The sequence below is a fragment of the Notolepis coatsorum genome, assembly GCF_963971535.1.
Source record: "Notolepis coatsorum genome assembly, chromosome: 3".
Taxonomy (NCBI): Eukaryota; Metazoa; Chordata; class Actinopteri; order Aulopiformes; family Paralepididae; genus Notolepis; species Notolepis coatsorum.
The window spans coordinates 179,533,806-179,561,620 of record NC_140167.1 but is presented as its reverse complement, the minus strand read 5'-3'; the positions used below and the strand labels follow the sequence as shown (position 1 = coordinate 179,561,620).

At 45.2% G+C, this 27,815-nt stretch overlaps 1 protein-coding gene across 1 annotated transcript in view; it reads right to left on the bottom strand.

The window, feature by feature from the left end:
• The window catches only part of adcy5 (adenylate cyclase 5), a gene marked incomplete at both ends in the record, with an annotated part of 340,988 nt that overhangs the window by 311,928 nt on the left and 1,245 nt on the right, over positions 1-27,815 (bottom strand). Inside the window, 2 exon segments of the mRNA XM_084311459.1 lie at positions 27,188-27,346; positions 27,348-27,813. Coding sequence (XP_084167585.1) covers positions 27,188-27,346; positions 27,348-27,813 — 625 coding nt within the window.

The following is a 27,815-nucleotide window of genomic DNA, read 5'->3' as shown; positions in this document are numbered from 1 at the left end:
CGCCTAAGGAAGTTCCAAGTCAGTCAGAAGATCCTTAAGAACTTCTACTCGTGTACAATAGAGAGCATCCTGACTGGCAACATCACCTCCTGGTTTGGGAATAGCACTGCACAAGACCGAAGCAGACTACAAAGAGTGACACGTTCAGCCGAACGCACAATTGGAGGGGGGCTCCCCACCCTCCAGAACATTTACAACAAGCGGTGCAGGGGTAAGGCTAAGAGAATCATCAAGGACTCCAGCCACCCGAACAACTGCCTCTTTGAACTGCTGCGGTCAGGCAAGCGATACCGGAGTCTCAAGGCGAGCACAGAAAGACTCAGAAGAAGCTTCTATCCCCAGGCCATCAGGCTGCTCAACGAACAATAAACACTATACAACAACCATCAAATGCACACAGCACACACATCCACACGCATACACTCACTTTAAACAAACAACACACTGCAGCACCCACTCTCCACACTTTAGATCACCTAAACACACTTTATATTGATTGATAAAGGATTTGCACTACAACTCGTACACCTTACTGTAAATTGTACCTAAATTGTACCTCATCTCATTTCTGCTTTGCACCATAAAGTATTGTATATTAGTACACTGCATAGTATATTGTATATTATATGGTAACTCAGTTACTTCTATTCTGCATCGAACATTGTACATATGTCTATACTGAACACTGTGACCTCTTTTTTTACTTCTAATTTACATGCTATACTATTTTATTTCATACTTATCTTGTCTAGCACAGTCTCTGGAGCGTAACAGTAAGAAGCATTTTGTATAAAAGTATTCTGTACTTCTAAGGCGGCTACGTGGCGTATTGGGCAAGGCGCTCGCCACGAAATGCTGGAGACGCTTGGCTCGTCAGTTCGAGCCCAGCGCTCCACATTTGCTTTCAGTTTAGCTGGTCGTCCGTACTAATACACATTGGCCGTATTAGGGGGTGGGAAACTGATGGGTGGGGATCGGGCGTTGTGGACAGCGACTCCTACAGGTCGGTTGGTGCGCCTGCGCAGTAGAATCAGGAAGTGTCTGGGGCAGCGTGAGCCTCCCACGCGTTACTCCTCGCCACTGAGAGATCGAGCTGCGCAGGTGAAAAGATGCGACTGCTGTTACCTCAAGTACCGGAGGGGACTTGTGCTATGTATGACTTAGTCCACATTGCAGCCGGCTTGTGGGAGGCAAGAAACAGCGTCCGTGACAGGGGAGGGTTGAATTGGATGATACGAAATTGGGATGGGAGAAAATATAGAAAATGGGAGAAAAAGTGGATACAAAAAAAAAAAAAGTATTCTGTACTTCTGTATGACAACTATTAAAGAAACTTGAAAAAGAAACTTGAAACTTCCTCCGTGTGTGTGTGTGCCGCTCTCAACAGCATTCCTCAGAGCACAGACTGTCACTGTATCCGTGGTTGATTAAAGCAACACAAAACATAAATGAGTGCCAAAAAAGGGCATCTTTGCTCCTAGTCGTGTCGCGACGTGCAGAGCATTGTCCCAAGGAGTGGAGGAAGAAATGCACGACGATGTGGAAATGTAATGAAGCGTGACGTATACAATATGTCTCATTTGCAACGTAGCAAAGATGAACACTAAGAACGGTTAAATCTGCAGAATCGGCTCGCCGTCTCCCTCTAGCCCTCTGTAGTAACAACCCGAGCATCTGTGGGAGAGGAGCCCTTGTGTGGAGGTGGTTTTATACCAAGTTCAATAAGAAGCCAAGGAGGAAGTCAAGCGACCTCCTTCTCTGCTCCTTATTTTGTTCACACTAAGCAAAGGCTGTTATTTTCCATTGAAGTCAGGCGTCTTTAAAGATCTGTCTCGTCGCGGTCTTCTGTCCGCACAGCTGCTGCCATTCAGGTGTTATTGACATAGCTGGGGTTAGGTCAGGCGGGCTTGATGCTTACTAAACCATGCGATCTTGTGGGCCAACACCACACGGTCAGCTGAGCCCAGAATGTTGTCGGGGGTTGAAAACATGGATCCAATTGCATTTGAACACTTCGTTAACACGACGGTCAGGACGGATGAGTCCTTCCGCCGCTGTGCATCCAACACAAGCTTTGAAACCCCCCCATAGTAAGATTCCTACAAGGCCATGGCCAGCTGTACCCAATAAAACCACAGACTCTATAGACTCACTGTACAAAACGCTCTCTCACAAGGGGCGTGCGACACCGACAAGCGACACGGGACGGACATTTTCAATGTGTTTTGTACCGTGTCATAAATAAAGCAAACAAAACCCATTTCGAGGAGAGCTAAAAGCAATTGTGAGACGCAACCCAACCTAATGTGCCTGGGAATTAATGTGACTCTTGGATGGTGCTGCAGAATGATTAATTCGCCTGCTTGCCTCACAAGGGATAACAAGTTTCTTTTCCTAGAGAGAGAGATGGAGAGAGAGAGAAAAGAGAGAGAGAGAGAGAGAGAGAGAGAGAGAGAGAGAGAGAGAGAGAGAGAGAGAGAGAGAGAGAGAGAGAGAGAGAGAGAGAGAGAGAGAGAGAGAGAGAGAGAGAGAGAGAGAGAGAGAGAGAGAGAGAGAGAGAGGGGGGGGGGTGGAAGCGTTGTTATTCTCACACGACAAGACAAGGCACCTTCTCTGTCAACAGGTCCGTGTGTAAGTGTGTCAGCGGCTAACACCAGGGGTCACCCAGGGGCCATCACCAGGCCAGGGCACATGACTGGGCTGCGTGAATATTAAAGGCAACCAACTTGTGTTCAGCTTTTCGTTCAGCGTTTCTCTGATTGGCCACACGGCCAATCAATCAATCCACTAGCACGCGGCCTTGCGGCAAGAGAGACAAGAGAGACAAGAGAGACGCGGCAGTCGCGGCAGAGTGGCTGCGCATGCGCATATATGTATGTATATATATATGTATAAACATATCTACTAGAAACACTGGTGTTCTGTTGTGCGACTGTGCTAAACTCTTCCACCACATGACCGACATTTGACATACAGTACACCTCCTATCTATGTTGGGATTATGTTTGGTCATGACAAAACAATAAAAATCGCTACTGTTAGTAAGCTGCCACCACCCACTTCAATGACAGAGCTCTCATATTTGCGAATGCATAAACTATATCTTAAATTATGGCTATGTGTCTAATATGGCTGTCGCGAAGTCATTGATAAGCGACAGCCATATTAGACACATAGCCATAATTTAAGATATAGTTTATGCATTCGCAAAATATGAGAGCGCTTGTCATTGAAGGGCTTCCTACAACGGAAGAACGGCCGCTGCTGCTGCTGGAGCTGAACCGAGTCAAGCCGCGGGCGGCACACGGAAGCCGGGGAAAAAACAACCGCGTTGCCCCGCTGGCTCTTCAGCAAGAAGCCTCCACAGCTCCAGTTAACCTAATTTATACCGTAATGAATCATTAAAAAATATACCGTTAACTGGAATATGTTGTTTCTTTACACATATGTTGGATTATGTAATTGGGTTGTCATGACAAAACAATAAAAATCGCTACTTTACATCAGGGTGAACGCTGTTACACTGCCACCACCCACTTCAATGACAGAGCTCTCATATTTGCGAATGCATAAACTATATCTTAAATTATGGCTATGTGTCTAATATGGCTGTCGCGAAGTCATTGATAAGCGACAGCCATATTAGACACATAGCCATAATTTAAGATATAGTTTATGCATTTGCAAAATATGAGAGCGCGGTCATTGAAGGGCTTCGTTCTACAACGGAGGAACGGCCGCTGCTGCTGGAGCTGGACCGAGTAGAGCCGGCGGCGGTGCACGTTAGCCAGGGACAAACCACCGCATCGCCCCGCTGACGTTAAAAACGCGAAATAACGTTACTGATGTACAGTGACACCCAGAGTTTCTAGTTACAGTAGTGACGCGTGACTCGAGATAGTCCTAACACTGTAACAGTGTTTATTATTAAGAGTCAGATAGTCCTAACAGTGTTTATAGTCCTAACACAGTGTTTATTAGTAAGAGTCAGATAGTCCTAACAGTGTTTATTATTAAGAGTCAGACAGTCGTAACAGTGTTTATTATTGCGAGTCCTAACAGTGTTTATTATTTCATAACTGTATAAAAACGCGAAACATAATAATCAGTCAGCAGCGCTCCACTGCTACCGCAGCCCAACACAAGTGCGTTGGAACAGCAGCCCAACACTACACAAGTTGGTTGCCCGCGCTGCCGCGCTTGCTCGCTGGATTTCATTTGGGACGTGGGACGGCTGCGCTTGCCTGCGCGTGGGGGCGGGGGGGGCGCGGCCAATCAGAGAAAAGCCGAACACAAGTTGGTTGCCTTTAATATTCACGCGACTGGGCTATGGAGAATGCCCATGCTATTGCAGCCAAATGAATGAGTCCTACAGTGCAGTGCAGAATAGTATAGTAGCAGGCCATATGGAGTGACACAGCATAGTGTAGCACAGCTATGTATAGGGTTGGGTAGCGAACTCTGTACTTTCAAGGATACAGACCGAATTACATCGGTACTACTGAGTACCGATTCACGCTAGATTCAGATTTCGGTACCTTTACACGTTTAGGATAAGAGTGTAATATTACTAGACAAGAGGGAGCCTTTTCCATATATATACTCAAGAGATATATATATATATATATATATATATATATATATATATATATATATATATATATATATATATATATATATATATATATATATATATATATAATTGTCCCATCTCTTGAGTCTTTGGGTCTTTGGAAAGACCAGACGAGGTCAGAGGAGTTTGATCACATTTACTGAGGATGATGTTGATAATTTAAACATTTAAAAACATAATACATGATCATGCTATTTATTTTGTGTGGTGTGTTACAACAATAAATAACAAAATGTCCTAAATAAATAATAATGTTGGGCGGCTACGTGGCGTAGTGGGCAAGGCGCTCGCCACGAAATGCTGGAGACGCTGGGCTTGCCTGTTCGAGCCCAGCGCTCCACATTTGCTTTCAGTTTAGCTGGTCGTCCATACTAATACACATTGGCCGTATTAGGGGGTGGGAAACTGATGGGTGGGGATCGGGCGTTGTGGACAGCGACTCCTACAGGTCGGTTGGTGCGCCTGCGCAGTAGAATCAGGAAGTGTCGGGGGCAGCGTGAGCCTCCCACGCGTTACTCCTCGCCACTGGGGGTCAAGGACTACAGCCCCCTCAGCATCGACGGGGCACCGGTTGAGAGAGTCAACAGCTTTAAGTACCTCGGAGCCTACATATCCGAGGACTTGACATGGACCACACACATTGACAGTGTTGTGAAGAAGGCACGACAACGCCTCTACTTCCTCAGGCGCCTAAGGAAGTTCCAAGTCAGTCAGAAGATCCTTAAGAACTTCTACTCATGTACAATAGAGAGCATCTTGACCGGCAACATCACCTCCTGGTTTGGGAATAGCACTGCACAAGACCGAAGCAGACTACAAAGAGTGACACGTTCAGCCGAACGCACAATTGGAGGGGGGCTCCCCACCCTCCAGAACATTTACAACAAGCGTTGCAAGGGCAAGGCTAAGAGAATCATTAAAGACTCCAGTCACCCAAACAACTGCCTCTTTGAACTGCTGCGGTCAGGCAAGCGATACCGGAGTCTCAAGGCGAGCACAGAAAGACTCAGAAGAAGCTTCTATCCCCAGGCCATCAGGCTGCTAAACGAACAATGAACACTACACAACAACAACCACCAAACGCACATAGCACACACATCCACACGCACACACTCACTTTAAACAAACACACTGTAGCACCCACTCCACACACTTTATAGCACACACCCACTTTAAACAAACACACTGTAGCACCCACTCCCCACACTTTATATTTATTGATGAAGGATTGCACTACAACTCGTACACCTTACTGTAAATTGTACCTAAATTGTACCTCATCCCATTTCTGCTTTGCACTATATAGTACTGTACATTAGTACACTGCATAGTATTGTATATTATATGGTAACTCAGAACATTGTACATATGTCTATACCGAACACTGTGACCTCATTTTCTTCTTCTAAATTACATGCTATACTATGTTATTTGATACTATCTTGTCTAGCACAGTCTCTGGAGCGTAACAGTAAGAAGCATTTTGTATGAAAGTATTCTGTACTTCTGTATGACAACTATTAAAGAAACTTGAACTTGAAACTTGAAACACTGAGAGATCGAGCTGTGCAGGTGAAAAGATGCGACTGCTGTTACCTCAAGTACCGGAGGGGACTTGTGCTATGTATGACTTAGTCCACATTGCAGCCGGCTTGTGGGAGGCAAGAAACAGCGTCCGTGACAGGGGATGGTTGAATTGGATGATACGAAATTGGGATGGGAGAAAATATAGAAAATTGGAGAAAAAGTGGATCAAAAAAAATAAATAATAATGTTGAAATTGAGAAGTTTGGACTCGCTTTTTACAACTGAAATTCAAAAAAATTTATTACAGAGAGAGTAAATTACCAAAAAGAAGGTACCAATGGGTACCGATACAGAGTTCCAGGAACTGGTACTGGTACCGGTTCAAAAGGTGACCGGTACCCAACGCTAGCTATGTAGCACACTGGCTCACTTCCCGAGTGCTCCGACAGACTCCTCCCAGTGCCTGGTAACAGCCCATTTGTGGTGGTTACTATACATACATCCTCTGCTTTGAATGAGCAAAAAGGCCCCACCCACTCTTTCACATCTGTATATCACACACTGTATGATATTTATAGCCTGTGTATGTGTGTGTTGGGCGGGGGGGGAAACCAGCATCACATCTGAGATTACTTCCATAGATAAAAAAAAAAATACTTGGGGAGGAGGCAGCCAAAGAGAACAGTGTTTGTGTAAATGTGGCGGGTTGGTTATGACTCCATATACATCCTCAGTGCTGCAGACGTAACCTGGCTTATCAGTGGAGGGCAGATGGGCAGTTGCCGCTGAACCCACCAGCCAGAAATAAAGACTGGTGTGTGTGTGTGTGTGTGTGTGTGCGTGCGTGCGTGCGTGCGTGCGTGCGTGCGTGTGCGTGTGTGTGTGTTTGGCAGGGGCATCACATCCTCCAGCATGGAGGCCAATACATCTGTTGCTGATATGTTGTCCTCCACTTCTCCATCCAGCCTCTCCCCCCATGATCCTCCCTCGTCAGGGCTGTGTGATATGGGGGGAGAAAATCCTGATGTTCAGAAGGACTGAAATAGTCAAATGAGCGCAACTCCTGACTCGTTTGTCACACGGTCATAAGATTTGATGTGTACATTCATGACCCCTGGAGGAAGACAGCCGGGAGGAGAGTTGAAAGAAACCTCTGCTGACGTTACAATGAATGGCAATGAAAGTTGAACTGACTGCACTTTTTGTGTAGCACAGTTTTTAATCCTGTCACTCACTGCTGGAATTAACTGTCAGAGTGATACAGGGTATCTTTATTGATCCCCTTGGGGAAATTCAGGATAAGTAACTCCCTCTCTCAAGTTGTGGCATTAATGAGACGGCTACGTTAACAGTAATTTTTCCTAATAGTCCACTAATTCTGTCCTGATATGGCCAGATACTGCATCAGCTAATATCTGAGTAAACTGTTAACCTCGTTCCCAGTTTTATCTCCTCCGTGAGATAAAGACTGGTAAAGCACTACGGCCGAAAGTGTGTATGGGGTAGAATTTCCAGTGTATGTACTTCCCCTGGAAGCTGCCTCCGAACGGACCAAACTTTTCCCGAATCCTGTCGGCAAACAAGCTAGAACGTCCCGGTCATGTAGTAAATTCTTCAGGCAAAGCCGTTGCAGTGGCTTAAACGAGGAAATATTGTGCACTTCACACATTTCTATAATTGTTTTGTCGAAACCGGAAAGCCTGTAGCCGGTACTTCCTGTACTTCCGTTTTCACACTTTAGGAGGGATAGCTTTACCAGCCTAGTAAACTGTAGAATTAAATTCTACTGATGGTGTGAGCGCTGGTGTGATTCTAACAGCTTGGTGATTGATGACAGACCTTCCCAGGGAATACTCACTTAGGCTCTCTATCCATCTCCCCATTTATTATAGGCTCTGGTGATATGAAGTTGAACATTAAGAGATAAATACAAATACTGTACAATATCTGCACTTGTTAATCAGATGCCTATTACTGTATTGATCCGAATATAAGACGACCCAGATTATAAGACTTTTATTATAAGACTCTTTTTCAAGATTCATATTTTGGAAATTTTGGACTCACTTTTTTGCTTTTATAATGATATATATTATAATTGAAAAGAATGATAATAAAACACGTTGTTTTATTCAATGTAGGCTGTTGTTTTTATCATCTTTTGGTAAAATCATCTTTTATTGGGAAAAATAAATAAAACGATAGGCTGTTGTTTTTAACATCTTTTAGTTAATGTTTTATAAGAAAACTATAAATAATGTAGGTAGTTTTTGAACCCAGGGCCACAAAGTGTGTTCGAAGTGTTGATGATCAATGTGCCCTGCAATTCACATCAGTTCTCTCAGCTATAGCTGCGTTCTTCATTGACGCACAAGCCCAGTGATCCACCGCTAAGAGCAGTAGTGGGGTTTGCCCATTTCATGAACACAGAATGGTTGGAAAACAGGCTTGTAACCACAAGGTGCTCGGACCCCACTGGTGTGAGGGGAGACCGGGAATGCTTCTAGGAAAAGAAAACGTCTTATATTCAGCACAATACAGTATATAGACAGTAAATATGTTATTAACTCATTGACTGCCACAAGCTTTCGCCATCTTTACTAAATGGCGCCAGCGTTATTGACAATTTTAACGATGTTTGTAGACCCATCGTGTGTTCTGTATTATAGCTATGGAGACAATAGTATGGCTCATTTGACAGGCATTGTTCATAGTCCATTACTGACTAATTAGTTCATTTCTACACACTGTAGTTTGTTACATGCTACACGCTAAACATCGCCGCATTTCCAGAATAATCCAGTCTTTTTCCATAGATTGCGAGATATGACACATTATATGCAATAAGCCCAAATCGTTCTGGTTGATCGCCTGAAGCTCCAAATACTCCCAAATCAAAGGTATATACCATGTACATATGTGCATTCACAAAATCGTTTTAACTCAAAACTGTGATTCTGTTTGTCGAGCATGTTTTACGTCCGGTAAAACACAAAACTGTGATCGTTACAAAAACATGTTTCAGGTTCGGTAAAATAGACATTGAATATACCTTACCTTAGCCAGAAGGTATTCCAAAAAGAATAATTCCAATTCCAATTTCGCCATCACGATTCCCCGTGTATATGTCTATACTCGTTTATATGGGAAATACGCTTCAGACAAAATCTCGAGGCGATCCCTGTGTCTCTCTGTTCAGGCAGGAGGAGGAGCCCTTGCAAAAACAAAAAGATACTGCCACCTGGTGAGATTCGATCGGCATTGCAATTCCAACGTAGGCATATGAATCAGAGACAAGCTCCGGCTGACAGTATAGAACGGGGATCAAAGGAAAATATCAAAGGACAGAGAAATCTCTGGTTTTGGCGTTCAATGCATGGCGAGATAACCCGCGAAATCTCGGGTATGGCAGAGAAAGAGTTAAGAGTGACCAATCAAAAGGCGGCTGGGTGGCGCAGTGGACATGGCACTCGTCACCAACGCAAGAGACACTGGTATCGAATCCAGCTGTCAGCGTTGCTTCCGGCTTGGCCGGTCGTCATACTGGCTCGATTGGCAGAGTCAGCGGGAGGGAAGCCGGTGGGTGAGTCTGGGTCGTTGTGGACAGCGACTCCTACAGTTCGGTCGGGGCGCCTGCACAGCGAGGGAAGGATCTAAGAGAAGTAGTGTGACCTTCCACACGTTACACTCTCTCAGTGAGAGTCCGCGCTGCCTGCCAGGTGAAAAGAAGTGGTGGGCTGGGTACACATGTGTCGGAGGAAGCATGTGATAGTCTCCGCCCTCCCAGACCGACAATAGGGGGTAGAGTGCGCAACGACCAGGAAGGGGATTGGGAATTGGCATAACGACTAACATTGGGAGGGGAGAAAAACGGAAAAAGAAGGGAAAAAAAAAAAAAAAAAAAAAAAAAAAAAGTGACCAATCAAATATATTGAGCTTTGAAAGCTAGAATTTAAGCTTCAAGTCTTAGAATGGCTAAATTTACTAGGCTGCCTGCAGATATGTCTGCAAATTTTCTTTTGTCCAATGCCGATTACATACCGATTATCTAAACGATTTATCAGTCTATCTCTCTACTCTCTCTCTACTCTTTTCCCCCCTACTACTACTAAACTGTAGTTATTTATTATACTAGTAGTAGTAGTAATAATCCATTCGTATGGATCCACTTACAAAAAATAAATCATCATGTTCAAACTATGAAACAAATACTCTGTGTGCTTGTTTTCTCTGTGGATGAGAGAAAGAAGAAATGTGTGGCTGCCGCCTGGTGGGGTGTTTCTAGTCTGTAGTATTTTTTTCCCACACAGAACAATTTTTAGCAGCATTTTTTTTAAATAGGCAGCAGCAGAAAAAAAGGCTAGATATTTCAATGGATCTGGATAATGGATTATAACGTTTAATGTTTCTGATATCCGATCCAGTGTTTTTGGTCAGTTTTGGACTGATACCATACCACCCAGATGAAACCTGTACTAGGTCAGTAGAGTATGGAGCAATAGTAAGAATCTAAAGGACATATTATGGTGGAATGTTGGTGAGAAGCCTTTTTTACTGGTGTACAAAAGAAAATGTTTTTACTGCAACTCATGCGTTCAGTCTCTCCTCTCACAAACACACACACACACACACTCAATTACGACATGCTCATTGTATGCAAACAATCTAATTAGACCTAACCAATGCCAGAGGAGCTGAATGAAGCAACGATGCCTCGCAGCCAGGCCCTTATTAATCAAGTTTCAAGTTTCAAGTTTCTTTAATAGTTGTCATACAGAAGTACAGAATACTTTCATACAAAATGCTTCTTACTGTTACGCTCCAGAGACTGTGCTAGACAAGATAGTATCAAATAACATAGTATAGCATGTAATTTAGAAGAAGAAAATGAGGTCACAGTGTTCGGTATAGACATATGTACAATGTTCTGAGTTACCATATAATATACAATACTATGCAGTGTACTAATGTACAGTACTATATAGTGCAAAGCAGAAATGGGATGAGGTACAATTTAGGTACAATTTACAGTAAGGTGTACGAGTTGTAGTGCAATCCTTCATCAATAAATATAAATATAAAGTGTGGGGAGTGGGTGCTACAGTGTGTTTGTTTAAAGTGGGTGTGTGTTATAAAGTGTGTGGAGTGGGTGCTACAGTGTGTCTGTTTAAAGTGAGTGTGTGCGTGTGGATGTGTGTGCTATGTGCGTTTGGTGGTTGTTGTTGTGTAGTGTTCATTGTTCGTTTAGCAGTCTGATGGCCTGGGGATAGAAGCTTCTTCTGAGTCTTTCTGTGCTCGCCTTGAGACTCCGGTATCGCTTGCCTGACCGCAGCAGTTCAAAGAGGCAGTTGTTCGGGTGACTGGAGTCTTTAATGATTCTCTTAGCCTTGCCCTTGCAACGCTTGTTGTAAATGTTCTGGAGGGTGGGGAGCCCCCCTCCAATTGTGCGTTCGGCTGAACGTGTCACTCTTTGTAGTCTGCTTCGGTCTTGTGCAGTGCTATTCCCAAACCAGGAGGTGATGTTGCCAGTCAAGATGCTCTCTATTGTACATGAGTAGAAGTTCTTAAGGATCTTCTGACTGACTTGGAACTTCCTTAGGCGCCTGAGGAAGTAGAGGCGTTGTCGTGCCTTCTTCACAACACTGTCAATGTGTGTGGTCCATGTCAAGTCCTCGGATATGTAGGCTCCGAGGTACTTAAAGCTGTTGACTCTCTCAACCGGTGCCCCGTCGATGCTGAGGGGGCTGTAGTCCTTGACCCCCGACCTCCTGAAGTCCACAATCATCTCCTTTGTTTTGCTGACGTTCAGGGAGAGGCTGTTTTCCTGGCACCATCCCGCCAGGACCTTGACCTCTTCCAGGTAGGCCCTCTCGTCGTTGGCAGAGATCAGGCCCACCACCACTGTGTCGTCAGCAAATTTGATGATTGTATTGCTACTCCGCTGAGCCACACAGTCGTGTGTGTACAGGGAGTAGAGGAGGGGACTCAGAACACAGCCCTGGGGGGCCCCTATGTTGAGGGTGATGGATGAGGAGGTGCAGTTGCCTGCTCTCACCACCTGGGGTCTGCCAGTCAGGAAGTCCAAGACCCACTGGCAGAGGTCATAGTTCAAGCCCAGGTCCCTGAGCTTGGCTATGAGTATGGAGGGGACTATGGTATTGAATGCCGAGCTGTAGTCGATGAATAGCATTCTCACATAGTTCCCCTGCCTCTTGTCCAGGTGTGATGCTGCTGTGTGCAGCACATGGGCTATGGCAGTGGACCTGTTGGGGCGGTATGCAAATTGCAGGGGGTCCATGTTGATGGGGAGGGAGGAGCAGATGTAGCCCTTTACTAGCTTCTCAAAGCACTTCATGGCTATGGAGGTGAGAGCTACAGGGCGGTAGTCGTTGAGGCAAGCAGGCTTGGATTTTTTGGGTACAGGGATAATAGTGGACTTACCATTCAACGTACCACACTCAAAGTGGAGCAATAATGTTATTGTCAGATGAGTCTGGGTCTGCTGATAAATCACAGCTACAGTGAGTTCATTCTTCAAGGGATTCTCTCGCTGTGGATCATTCGACAAGTGCCAAGACATGAAGACAACGCCCCCTACGACACCGGAAATAACCCGTCTGTGAGGACTTTAATTCTAAAATAAGACATTCAAACTTTAACGCATGGACATAAAATTCATTGTGGTACATTATGTAAGCACTGCTCTCCGTGGGTCCGTTTGTTGGGGGGGGGGGGTTCCTGTGTGTACGTGTACGCCAGTGTGTCCCATGCAACACTGTGCAGCTTTTTATCTACAGTACACACTCACACACAGAGTATAGAGGCGATGCTGAGTATATAGCGTTGTGTAATGAATAGGGCTGTCCCCGACTAAGGATTTGGATAGTCGACTATGATTGGCCAAAATTTGCCGTTAGTCGACTAAAAAATTTTTTTTTAAGAAATGTTTTATTTTTTTTTTATCATTCCATTTGGGCTGTGGGGGTGCTAATGTCTGAAGGAGTCGACTGAAGGCTTCTTGTCCTCTGCATAAGCATGCAATTGGTCCACTGATGGATACATCTTGATATTTGTCTAGTCTAGTGTGTTCATTAGATGGGTGAAATCCTCTTTCAGTGCCTCTGTGCCTGTTTTCGTAGGCTGTTAGCCTCTGGTATGCGTGCCATTAGCGTTAGCCACGCTTCTAGGCCTCTTTTCTTTTGGAAAGAATGATAAAAAATAAAATAAAAAAATTCATAATTTTTTATTTTTTTTGTATTCGACTAAGAGGTTGGCAGTCGACTATGGCTCCTTTCGACCGATTAGTCGACTAATCGACTAATAGGGGTCAGCCCTAGTAATGAAGCTCTTTCTCTACTAATGCGATAAGCAGATTCTGACAATCAAGTCGTAAACATGGCCGCGGTGGGAAGCGGGAACTGCATTGCTGTGTCCAGAGGGTCATTAGTGAAGTGTGTTAACCCTTTCACTACCACACTACCAAAGGGTTAACCCTTTCACTGCAACAATACATACGGTTAACCCTTTCACTACCACACTACAGAAGGTTAACCCTTTCACTACCACACTACAGACGGACCTGTCCATGTGTAAAGATGACACCTTTTTTGCACAAACGCTTGTGTAGCCCGGTCAGGTGTGTCACGTCTTCTTTTTCATGATCTGAATACTAATATCCTTCCTCCTTCTTCTTTGTGATTTTAACACTGCTTGGGTTGTGAGCCTTTTTGATTTCAGTTCACTTTGATTGGACCCCAGCAACCGATCCAATCGTATATACCATTAATTAAGATAATCCTGTATTAATCCCACGGTGGGAGATTTGCAGTGTCACAGCGGCAAAGGGGATAGATAGCGCAATAGCAAGGAGCATCAAAGAAACCACAAGGCAAGATATAATAAATAAGTAAACAGACGATGCACGGTTTAGTACATTATGCAATTATTTGTACACATGATTGAATGGTCAGTGTTGGTGTGTGTGGTCTACTGAGAGCAGCAGGAAGGAAGGCCCTGTGGTGCCTCTCCTTCACACACCGCGGGTGAAGCAGCCGGTCTCTGAAGGAGGTCCTTGGACACAAACGATGAGATGTAACCCATTTTTCCCATTGCAATGATCGCCCGTGCTTCCATCATGTGCCAGAAGTGCTTTGCTCTGATGTATGCCATGTCACACACATGGCACTTCGGATCCCATTTTAGTATTGGGTCAATTCTACTGATACGCTGTTTTATCCTGTTAAATCAGCTCACAGTACTAACAAAAACAAGTGTTTGTTATCTTCAGGGTGCGATTTGAAAAAAAGATTTGTGAAAAAGCAGAGGCCATGAAAGATTATATACAATTATATCCATATAAAACTCTCTGTTTAGTTTGTTAGTGGTTTGTTTAAAATCTTAAAAAATCGAGGGATTTGCCCTAAAGCACTTGCAAAGAGATTAAATGAATGTATTCTCAACATGTTTTACGTTCAAATATATATAATGCAATGGTTTGCTGCTCCCCTGTCAACTTGTAGCGTGACGAAGTACAGGACAGCATATCGATTTTGCGGGACAATAAAGTAAAACTGAATACAATATGTAACAATAAGGTTTACATAATGTATAGAGCGTTTGATCTACTCTAAATAGCTTTTCGATTAATTAACTCATTTCTTAAAAGCACAGTAGGTCCAATGGGCCGAATGGCTAAGCAGAAGAAACACTGCAGAACATAAATTGTAGGCGGATAGAAATGACCGTATGTCTTCATAGTTGTTACTGGGCGCTTACCGCTCCCGAAACACAAATTCAAGACGTTTTCAGCACCATGGAGAGTGCTGTGCGCCATATACTGTAGGTCTTTTGGGGAATTTATATTTCTTGCTACTAGACTGTGCTGCTTAGAGCCTTCTGACAAAGAGGATGTTTATAAAACTCTGGCATGTCAGAGAAAGTCGCTTCGACTTGAGTCTCGCTCTTCGGGAAATTCTCTGGTCCATTCAGGCACCAGTCTGGCGTACAGCATCGTCAGCTGTAGAGGCCAGAGGAACTGAAAGTGCTGGGCTGTAATTACTCAAACAAACAAAGGTTGCAGTCGCTTGGATGCTGTGTGGCAGCTGTTTGGATGCAGTGTGAACAACAGCCGTTTCAGATTCCATTCTGCAGAGCGAGCGACTGAACAGATTCACATCAGGATTTTGGACACTGGATTTCAGATGAGAAGTAGTGTTTTGTTTTACCAGCCAGGTAGATAAAAAAAATATATACAGAAAGACAATTCATTTTGTTTTTACATTTTTGTCCAAAAACTAAAAATAACTTAATTTTATTTTGTGGTATTTTCAATTGCAAAAGGAAGGGTGTTTGTAAATGGTGTGTTGCGGAGACAGCTGTTCCATTTTTAAAAACAACGTCTCCTTGTGAGTCTCGTCAACCGTTCTGCTCAGAGAGCCTGTAGCTAATTGATGTTGTACAGTTATCCTTTCTTATTCAAGGTAGAGGTGCTACACTTGTAATCCTCTCTTGGTTCCAGGCCAGGTATTAGCAAACCACACATCCGCACAGTGACCTCGACTTCAACTGAACACAGTTAGTTTGCACATAGTTACTGGTCCTCTGGGTTTGAACGCCATTGAAGGCGCTTCCCAAGCCCATTTCCATACTGATTGCGAGCAGCGCATAAAGAACACTAGCCTCCCCCCTGAGCTGCACCATAGAGCTGTGTGGGTGAACAGAGAGACAAGAGAGCAACAGCCATTGTTGACATTAAGGGGGAGGAAGGAAAGCAGTGAGGTAGGTGTAAGAGCGAGGGAGGGAGGACAAGGAAGGAAGGAAGAGGAAGAGGAGGGAAGAAGAGGGAGAGAATTCATTATTTCTTTAATGAGTTTCTACAAACGGGGTATATGCAGGTTTCAACAAGTTACATTTAAGACTTTTCACAACCTTTTTAATACCACTTTTTAATAAAGATTTCACAATCATACTAGCAAAAAAAAGTGGCTGCACTTGCGTGCCAATTTTAATTCTCACACGTTCCATATAATCTCTCGTCAGAGGCACCAAGCTCCCAGAAGCCCCGCTAAAACAACAACTTGAACACAAAAACATTTCATTTCACATTTAATAAATTGAGGATTATGAATTCAATACTTTTTAAGACTTTTTAATACCCCGCAGATACCCTGACAAAAGACTACTAGTACAATTTGTTACTACTATTGGCTAATTAATTATATTTCAAAATTGTGATGGTTACTGTTGTCCGCTTCAGCATTGTAAGGGGGAGAGAGAGAGAGAGAGAGAGAGAGAGAGAGAGAGAGAGAGAGAGAGAGAGAGAGAGAGAGAGAGAGAGAGAGAGAGAGAGAGAGAGAGAGAGAGAGAGAGAGAGAGAGAGAGAGTCTCTGCAGTGGCTCTGAGTGTGTCTGAATCTCAACAATAAGGTCACAACCCACTCTTTTCAGGCTAAAGATGCAGGATGCAGTCTGTCCTGATTACCAAGTGCAGAGTGAGAAGTGACCACAACCGTGACTCACAACCTTGGGGGGCCTAGAGCCTGCCTTGCATTCCATTACAATTGTTCTGGGACCCACACCTGCAAAATACCCACGACCAGGGGTGCAGTCGTAATATGGGCGAAGGCCAAACGCCTGCGCGCGTGCACGCGCATACATGTTCCCTCGGTTGCGCACAGAACAGATGATATCCTTCCAGTCGGGAGATCAAGCAACCCCCCACCACACCTACAGGGCTTGTATTTGGTTGTCGGTATCCTATTATTATGCAAAGTCTAGGTGATAATAAGTGCCGGCGGCCGGGGTATACGGCACTTATCACCTAGACTTTGCATAATAATAGGATGCGCGCACTTCGGCCTCAGTGACGAAGCCCAAACGTCGTTTGACCGCGTGTGCCCAGCACTGCACCCCTGCCCACGACAGTTCCGACTGACACAAATACCACAAACTGTTATCAAATGGACGCTGATCAGGTTGGGGATGGGGGTATGGGATCAAATTAGAGCACCTTAAATTGTGGATGTACGTGCTATTGACATCACATTTCACTCTAGAGAATGACAGTGGGGCATGCGAAAAACAATGAAGCAGGCAGAGAGGCAGAGAGAGTCATATGAATAATGAAATTGATAGCGAGTGGGGCTGGTCTTGTGTGAGGCTAAAATCTATCAAAGATCGTTTCGTTTCTGGCTCTATAGAAAAATCTAGATCTTCCACAGAGGGACCTGTTCACCCACATGATGCTGCGGTGTCCCCCAGGCTTCTATACCGGTGTCCCTCTGGCTTCTATACTGTCATGATGCTGCAGTGTCCCCCAGGGGGCCTCTATACTGTCATGATGCTGCAGTGTCCCCCAGGGGGCCTCTATACTGTCATGATGCTGCAGTGTCCCCCAGGCCTCTATACTGTCATGATGCTGCAGTGTCCCCCAGGGGGCCTCTATACTGTCATGATGCTGCAGTGTCCCCCAGGGGGCCTCTATACTGTCATGATGCTGCAGTGTCCCCCAGGCTTCTATACCGGTGTCCCTCTGGCTTCTCTATACTGTCATGATGCTGCAGTGTCCCCCAGGCTTCTATACCGGTGTCCCTCTGGCTTCTCTATATTGTCATGATGCTGCAGTGTCCCCCAGGCTTCTATACCGGTGTCCCCCAGGGGGCTTCTATACTGTCATGATGCTGCAGTGTCCCCCAGGCTTCTATACCGGTGTCCCTCTGGCTTCTCTATACTGTCATGATGCTGCAGTGTCCCCCAGGCTTCTATACCGGTGTCCCCCATGGGGCCTCTACACTGTCAAGATGCTGCAGTGTCCCCCAGGCTTCTATACCGGTGTCCCTCTGGCTTCTCTATACTGTCATGATGCTGCAGTGTCCCCCAGGCCTCTATACTAATCTGTCTAGTTTAGTTAGGATGTCTATTTTCCCCCATGTCTGCTTTTTTGCAGCACCACAAACATGGGAACTCTCTAACTCCCCCCCCCCCCCCCTCCCTCCCCCATCTCTCTGAGTGCCTGTCTCCTAGTGCTGACTAAGGTGATGGATGCCTCGGGGTCTTGGCCAAGATTACAGTGACTGCTCTACATGCACCACCGAGGCCATGGATCAGCTACTTACCGTGGTCTGTCCGTGGTCTTGAATGAATGAATGAATGACCTTTATTTATAGAGCACCCTTCACAGCACGAATGCACAGGGTGCTTTACACTACAGCTTAATATAAAAACACAATAAAAACAAAATCAGAAATAAATGACAACAGACAAACAGCAGTTAAAAACAGTGAAACCAGATAGAAAAAGTAGAATAAAAGAATTTGGATAAAATCATGAGTCACTAATTAAAACAAATTAAAACAACACTATAGAACAGAAAAAGGCGCCTATGTGTGATTAAAAGCCTGCCTGAACAAATGTGTTTTTAGTTGTTTTTTAAAAGAGTTCTCAGAGGGGGCAGTTCGCAGGTCCAGGGGGAGAGCGTTCCAGAGCCTTGGTGCTGTCACCTCGAAGGCTCGATCACCCCTTGTCAACCCTTGTCTTGTCAACTGGCCTGTCAACGCGGTTTCATTGCTGGGTTAAGTACTTCTATTCTATTCACATAATATGCTTACTTCATATATCTACTCTATTCACATATATGCTTACCACTTGTATCTATTGCTATGTCCGCCCACTACAATCACGCGAGATGTCTAACGCCTGTCCCGTCTCCCTGTTTCCCTGTGAGTTGCTGTCCTGGAGTGCTGACCGGAGTGTCGGACGTCCCGTGATGAAGGCCGGGAGGATGCGACCCTCTCTGCGTGCCCTCCTGTCTCCCTGTCTCCGGCGGCCTCGTAGTGGTGACCGGAGTGCTGGACATCCCGCGATGATGTCGGGGAGGTTGCGACCCTCTCTGCGCCGCCCCCTATCTCCCTGTCTCCGGCTGTCTCGGAGCAATGACCGGAGTGTTGAATGTCCCGTGATTAAGACGGGGAGGACGCGACCCTCTTTGCGCCGCCCCTGTGCCTCAAATAGATTCGCTATCAGCTCTATCTTTAAAAATGTTCAGTTGCTATTGCATGCACTCATCTGTGTTTCACTACACACTTGAGTGCATGCTTACCAACTGTTAGTCTGCAACACTACTATCAATGACATCTAAGAAGGGAGATCCCCCCTTGAATGGCCCTTCTTTTTCTTTTTTTTTATCCACTTTTTCTCCCATTTTCTATATTTTCTCCCATCCCAATTTCGTATCATCCAATTCAACCCTCCCCTGTCACGGACGCTGTTTCTTGCCTCCCACAAGCCGGCTGCAATGTGGACTAAGTCATACATAGCACAAGTCCCCTCCGGTACTTGAGGTAACAGCAGTCGCATCTTTTCACCTGCGCAGCTCGATCTCTCAGTGGTGAGGAGTAACGCGTGGGAGGCTCACGCTGCCCCCGACACTTCCTGATTCTACTGCGCAGGCGCACCAACCGACCTGTAGGAGTCGCTGTCCACAACGCCCGATCCCCACCCATCAGTTTCCCACCCCCTAATACGGCCAATGTGTATTAGTACGGACGACCAGCTAAACTGAAAGCAAATGTGGAGCGCTGGGATCGAACTGACGAGCCCAGCGTCTCCAGCATTTCGTGGCGAGCGCCTTGCCCACTACGCCACGTAGCCGCCTTGAATGGCCCTTCTAAGGTTTCTCTCCTCCACACTGCCTGTGGAGCATTTTTCCCTATTGTTAGGTTTTAGTGAGTTTTTCCTTACCTTCGCGTGGGGTATGTCTGGGAGTGCTTGCATTCTTTCATTTATTTAAAATGTGTTGGACCTTATGGTGTTCTTGTTCTGTTCTTGACTTATTGTTATGTTTCTTCTTGACTTGTTTAAAGAAGACGTGTACGGCCCATGGGGACATTAACGTGTGTTGTCGGGCCTTACAAATAAATTTGATTTGATTTATACTGTCATGATGCTGCAGTGTCCCCAGGCCTCTATACTGTCATGATGCTGCAGTGTCCCCCAGGGGGCCCTCTATACTGTCATGATGCTGCAGTGTCCCCCAGGCCTCTATACTGTCATGATGCTGCAGTGTCCCCCAGGCCTCTATACTGTCATGATGCTGCAGTGTCCCCCAGGGGGCCTCTATACTGTCATGATGCTGCAGTGTCCCCCAGGCCTCTATACTGTCATGATGCTGCAGTGTCCCCCAGGCCTCTATACTGTCATGATGCTGCATTGTCCCCCAGGCCTCTATACTGTCATGATGCTGCAGTGTCCCCCAGGCCTCTATACTGTCATGATGCTGCAGTGTCCCCCAGGGGGCCTCTATACTGTCATGATGATGCAGTGTCCCCCAGGCCTCTATATTGTCATGATGCTGCAGTGTCCCCCAGGGGGCCTCTATACTGTCATGATGCTGCAGTGTCCCCCAGGCCTCTATACTGTCATGATGCTGCAGTGTCCCCCAGGCCTCTATACTGTCATGATGCTGCAGTGTCCCCCAGGGGGCCTCTATACTGTCATGATGCTGCAGTGTCCCCCAGGGGGCCTCTATACTGTCATGATGCTGCAGTGTCCCCCAGGGGGCCTCTATACTGTCATGATGCTGCAGTGTCCCCCAGGCCTCTATACTGTCATGATGCTGCAGTGTCCCCCAGGCTTCTATGCTGTCATGATTCAGCAGTGTCCCCCAGGGGGCCTCTATACTGTCATGATGCTGCAGTGTCCCCCAGGGGGCTTCTATGCCGTCATCCCTGGGTTGATGCAGTCATCCCTGGGTTGAGAGCGAGAGAAGACATAGGTGCTCTCTGAGAAGCTCCGAGTGGCTATGGATTGTGTGTGGAGTAGGGACTCTGTTGCTAAGATACGAGGAGAACTGTGTGCGGGGATCCTCTGCACTTACGGGGGAGCACGACAGAAGTGGTATAAGAGGTACTGTGGCCTGCCCTGCACCCACATATAAGCCTCTCTACATGCTGTCTCACAATGGTAACGTCTCCGTTTATGCAGCCATGATCTCGAGACATATAGTCTAGGTCAGTGGTCACCAACCTTTTTAAGCCCAAGATCACTTTTTTTTTTTGGTGAAGGCAAGATCTACCTATTGAAGCGTTGAGAGAAAAAGACAGCCAAGATTGTACTTTAAACTAAATGACTTTTATTTGCCTGTATTCTAATTACATGCAATGCTTTGGTCCAACATTAAAACGTCAAAGTAGAACTATTATGTACTTTCTCAGTCAGTGCTAAGTGCAGTCATCTTATGCAGCATCACTTTTCACATCAAAACAAAAGTAGAACTGTAATGTGGACTTTCTCATATTATTAACATTGACAAACATATTTACAATTAGCATTTTATAAAGTAGAACTGTAATGTGTACTTTCTCAGTCAGTGCTAAGTGCAGCATTACTTTTCACATCAAAACAAAAGTAGAACTGTAATGTATACTTTCTCAGTCAGTGCTAAGTGCAGTCAGTGCTAAGTGCAGCATCATTTTCACATCAAAACAAAAGTAGAACTGTATGTGTACTTTCTCAGTCAGTGCTAAGTGCAGCATCATTTTCACATCAAAACAAAAGTAGAACTGTATGTGTACTTTCTCAGTCAGTGCTAAGTGCAGCATCACTTTTCACATCAAAACAAAGGTAGAACTGTAATGTGGACTCTCAGGGTAAGATCTAAAAAAAAAAAAAAAAAAGATTCATGGAAAGATCTACAGGGACAGTCTCAAAGATCGACCAGTCGATCAAGATCGACGGGTTGGTGACCACTGGTCTAGGTGCTCAAAAGGGATGAAATTAGGGATGCCCCGATCACGTTTTTTGCCACCGATACCGATCACCGATCATCATGAGCCATATCGGCCGATACCGATCCGATACCGATCGTTTTTGATTAAAAAGAAATTAAATTATTTTATATAAAGTTTTTTTTTTTTTTTTTTTTTTTTTTTAATAAAATATATATATTATATAATTAGAATAGACTTGTACTTGTATTATCTGCGAGACATCGCCACCACGCAACAAGTCAAAATGCTCGCTATCTGCAAACAGCTCCACTGTCTGTGTGTACTCTAGTAGCTCCTCCTGATATCAACAAATGCTCCAGCAAGTCTTGTAGTGCATGTTGATACCTCCGTTAGCTCGCGTTAGCTGACGTTATTCACTGTTCAAACGAAATGTCCGATTGAACTAAATAGTTGTCTTAACGTCATCTAGCCGGCTAGCAGTAGCTACAGATAGCTCCTGATATCAATGTCTTATAACATTGATTGAATGCGTATTCGAGCTGAGGGCTTGCTGAATGTGAAATGACCAAAGCACTTAACGTTACCAATGGGGTCCCGCTGCAGCGCCGGAGAATCCTTTTGCTCGCTATCTGCAAACAGCTCCACTGTACACACAGACGGCTAGATGACGTTAAGACAACTATTTAGTTCAATCGGACATTTCGTTTTGAACAGTGAATTAACGTCAGCTAACGCGAGCTAACGGAGGTATCAACATGCACTACAAGACTTGCTGGAGCATTTGTTGATATCAGGAGCTATCGGTAGCTAGCCGGCTAAATACCGTTAGACAATGCCTACTAAAAGTGAATAGTTGACTGGGTAATTTTGTTTAAACAGTAACGATAGCTAGGTAGCTAACGTTAGCTCAGGTCGAATGCACTATCTAGACTCAGCAGAGGAGGTCCGCCTCCTCTGTGTTTACAAACTCTACACGGGTACGGGCGGGGCTAGGGAGGAGGAGCAGTTTGCAGGTCCTGTGCGTCTGAGACAAGCGAGTGAGATATCCACTTGATCAGTTTCCGCGATCGGCGAAGTGACTAATATCGGAATTCCCCGATCGCATATTTATACTAATTATCGGCCGATAACGATCGGTGGCCGATCGATCGGGGCATCCCTAGATGAAATGCAATTAAATACGCCAAACAATGCCTGAAACTATATATTTGGACACTGCCACAAGGGATGTGGACAAAACGGTGAAGGCTCCGCTGAGATATCTGATGTTTACGTTTCGGATTTAGACATCTTTTCCCGGGGGCCACGTCCATCAGGACAGGACACTGAAAAGTGCACGTAGCCAGGCTTCCAGGGGGGAGGGGGGCGTGGATGGAGAGCATCCATGAAGGCTGCATCTCAAAAGGCAAATTAAAAGCAGTTTAGTGTCAGGAGGGCTCTGGGTGTAAAGGAGCAGGGGGGGGGGGGGGGGGGGGGGGGGGGTGGAGGAGGGAGGGAGGGGAGATGCGGAGGACATCTGTTTTGAATTCCAGTGAGTCTGCACGTTACAGCGCTGGACAATTCAATTAGAGGGGCTGCAAACCCTGTTACCACTGGAAGGCTGCCAACTGGGACTGGTCAGCTAACCTGCTCTCCTCAAAGAGGGGGGGGGGGGGGTGAGGGGTGGCTGGACGGACAGACGGATAGACAAGACAGACAGATGGATAGAGAGAGAGAGAGAGAGAGAGAGAGAGAGAGAGAGAGAGAGAGAGAGAGAGAGAGAGAGAGAGAGAGAGAGAGAGATAGAAGGTGCTTTTAGTAGCACCGGTGTCTAGTATCTCTGTCCAGACTGACTAAGACAGTGGGGATAATAGAGCAGAGCAGACAGCACCCTGTGCTTAGTGTGTAGACACTTGAAAAGTGCATCTTTGCTCACTGTCTTCCCTGTGAGGAATCAAGTGATCTGACATGACTGGATTGATGGGAGACGTGTGATGAGGCGTCAGCTTTCACCTTGAGGGCAGCAGAGGAGCCGAGGAGGAGGGAGGGAGCGAAGGCCGGAGAGAACAAGCTTTGTGAAGGAGCCTGGCTCTTAGACCAAACCCAATGCGGGGCGGCACTGCGGCCTATAGCTTTGTGCTGTGTATCACTTGGATGTCCTGGTCCAGGGGTGGGGGTGGGGTGTGGTGTGGGGGCTCTCCAGCCAGGCAGAACAGAGAGATGGATAAGGTTGGATGGAGAGAAGTGCAGGTGAAACCTTTAGAGGCAAAAAAAAGCATCAAGCTTCCGCAAACAGAAACCTCTCTGGAAATAGCTGCTAGATGCAGAACACACAGATCTGAGTGGACGCACGTGACGGGTAGAAGTTGATCGCCAGCCATAGGTCCTTTGTTGTGATCTTACTTATAAGTAATTGAGATAAACAGACAAGAACAGTGAGGCCCCCCGTAGGTCTGGTTCTGGGTCCAATGCTTCTCCTTAAGTACAACCGAAATGCCTGCTGAACACGGGAGACCGAACGCTTCTCTTTGCAAGTGGATCTTCTTCGCTGTGTGCCGGCGGGGAACTTTCAATCTCTTCCAAGGTGGTAAGAAATGGGCCGATGCCGTGCATCTGACATTTTGGGGGCAGATCGGGGTATTCCTGGGAGCACTTGTGCAACAAAGCATCATCTTGGGACCTCGCATAAACACAGCGCTCCGCTCCGGAGGCTCGCTGGGACATATGTAAACATAGGGGGGGATATGATATGCTCAAAACAACAGCATGCGAGGAAAGAGCAACAAATACAGCAGCCCGTTCCCACACACTCCTCCTATCAAAGGACTGTTTTCACAGTAAACACAATTAAGACGCAGGCTCACGTGTGGGTTATCACAAGTGGTTAAACTTGCGAGGCTGCAAATGTAATCAAACGTACCCAATTCCGGAAGGAACCAAAAGGCTGAATATTTTCCTCATATACGTTTATCCTTTAGGTACCACTAATGATGACGTAAAATACGGGAGAGTTGTAAATATATCTGTTTTTTTTTTTTTTTACTTTGGGAGTTCATTTTCCTCTATTACACAGTTAGTTTACAAGCCTGTTTAGGACTTCAAGTGGAGGACTGATGCACTGTTTCCATTTTCCAGGTTATAAAGTGTTTCTCTGGAAGAACTTCATTGTTAGAGCAGATGTTTACGGGTTGTATAGGGACTGGTAAATACTGTGTGGACCAGAAGAGAAGGTGCATGGGAGAGAGAGGGAGAGAGGGAGAGAGGGGGGGGAGAGAGGGAGAGAGAGAGAGAGAGAGAGAGAGAGAGAGAGAGAGAGAGAGAGAGAGAGAGAGAGAGAGAGAGAGAGAGAGAAGAGGAGAGATGAGGAGAGTGGGGGAGGGGGGGGGGGGGGGGTGAGAGAAGGAACTATCTATACATTTTCAGCCTCACTGCTAGGGTTGGGTACCGAGCTATATACTTTTAAGGGTATTCCTTAATATATATATTACTGTCCCGTCTCTTGGGTCTTTGGAAAGACCAGACGAGGTCAGAGGAGTTTGATTATATTTACTGAGGATGGCCAGATAATGTTGATATTTAGACATTTGAAAAACATAATACATGATCATGCAATTTATTTTGTGTGGTGTGTTACAACAATAAATAACAAAATGTTCTAAATAAATAATAAGTTGAGAATTTCTTTTGTATTTTTTACAACTGAAATAAAAGAAAATTATTACAGAGAGACTTAAGTACAGAGAAAAGGTACCATTGGGTTCCGAATACCGAATTCCAGGAACTGGTACGGTTAAAATGTGAATGGTACCCAACCCTATACTCACTGCCAATCTGTGCACCCTATAATACACTACACAAGGTTCAACAATATTTCAAGTAGAACAGTAAACCTATTTGTGTAGGAATGTTTATTACAGATCAAGACCTAAGCTCTAGAGCATTTTTTCTTTACTGGATTGAATACAACCAGGGGCATTCAGGTTTTTATTAGGAACATGTAGGCCCAGCACATAAAAACAATATCTCCTGGAACCCTACACTAAGCTAATAAAAGCTACTATAAAATACACCCGTCTTTCCAAGACAGAGACGGAGTCACAATTAACAGTTTAGAAAACAAAATGGGTCAGCAGACACATTTTCGAATTAGGCATTTTAATAACAGCCTCTAGGCCCATGTAGAGAGAGGGCAGCTGCCAAAGTTCACAATGTACGCACAGAGCGGAGGTTTGAAGTTAGAATATCAGATATTCAAGCGGTATGACTGTCTACAAGTGACAAAAGATGACACAAGTAGGCCTAAAAATAAAAAAAAACAGAATTCATCCATGGCTGTAAAAGTGCTTAATGGTGATCAAATCTCTAGTCTTTCACAACGCCACCAGGTCAGACACACTTTTTACTCATGGAAGGTCACACCGCTGACGTCTTTGAACTACTGCATTTTGGATTTTGCTCATCCATAGTTACCATATGCGCAGACTAGCAGAATAATGTGAGTGCATTGCGTGCATGTCCATCATGATGTGCGGCTTTGTGCTAAAATAGATCTAATTGGTCTCCATGAAAGAGGGACGATAAACCAGTCAACCAAGACAGTTTCCGTGGCAACTAATACTGCAGCCGATGGATGCATCACGGAGAAAGTTTAATGTCAGTATCGTACATGTTGTAGCTAGCTAACATTTGCTTCCCCCTTTAACCAAATGAAAATATTGTGTTTTAATGGAATATCCCACTAAATAATCCCACTAAAATCCCAATAAATAATGTATGTTTATTCTTTTTTTTAATGTCCTATAAATAAGAATACTTCATAAAACGGTGTCCCAAATAATCTATGCATAATCTTATCAGAATGCATCAATGTTGTAATGTATCTTTACTTCACTTTGTACTTTAGTTTGTATTGTATATTTTGTATATTGTTTGGCCTTTATTCTGTTTACTTTTTACTGTATGAAGCACAATCTCAGAGGGTTCATACAGAACCAAACATTTCACTGTCTGTAATGTATATATGTGACAAAACTTGAAACTTAAAACAGTTAGAAAATGTGCCTTTGGCCCAAAGCAGCCCGTTACTCGCGTGCGCAAGACCTAACGGGATACCTCCCAGCTCTCTTAGCCTAAAAAGGACTGCGTAAAATAAAATAAAAATAATAATAATAATAATAATAATAATAATAATAATAATAATAATAATAATAATAATAATAATAATAATAATAATAATAATAATAATAATAATAATAATAATAATAATAATAATAATAATAATAATAATAATAAAACGTTTGGCCAAGTAGATCGTCGTTACATACCTGCTTCCACAGAAAGGTGTCCATGCCGTTCAACACCCAGGACACGGCCACGTGGATGGCGGACAGTATAACTCCAGTGACCACGGCGGCGCGCATCCTGACGGGCAGCAGGGTGTAGATGACATGGATGAAGAACACGGTCCACCAGATGCCCTCCGAGGGCGCTCCGCGGGCGCACCAGCAGCACCCCGATCACCTGGACCACCAGCACCACGAGGATGACCACGTAGCAGACGATCCACATGTGGTCCTGGTGGAACCCGTTCCTGTTGCACACCACCATGAGGATGAGGATGAGGAGAATGGCCAGGGAAAACACCAACACGTACGTGAGACTGGTGGTCCCTCCGCCGCAGTGGAAGCCCAGCATGACCGCGCACACCAGCAGCAACACGGCCATGAGCATGGTCAGGCTGCTCTGGTTGAGTCTGAAGAAGTAGCGCTGGTAAAGCCTCTCCAACTTCTCCGAGTGGAACTTCTTGGATTTGAAGATCTGCATGACGCTGGTGCAGCACGCCACCATGGAGAAGTGAACCTCCGGCATCACGGCCTCCTGCTCTTCTGATGTCTTCTTCAGCTTCGCTCGCCGGTCCTCCAGACCCAGTTCCACCGACTTGGGTCTCACTCT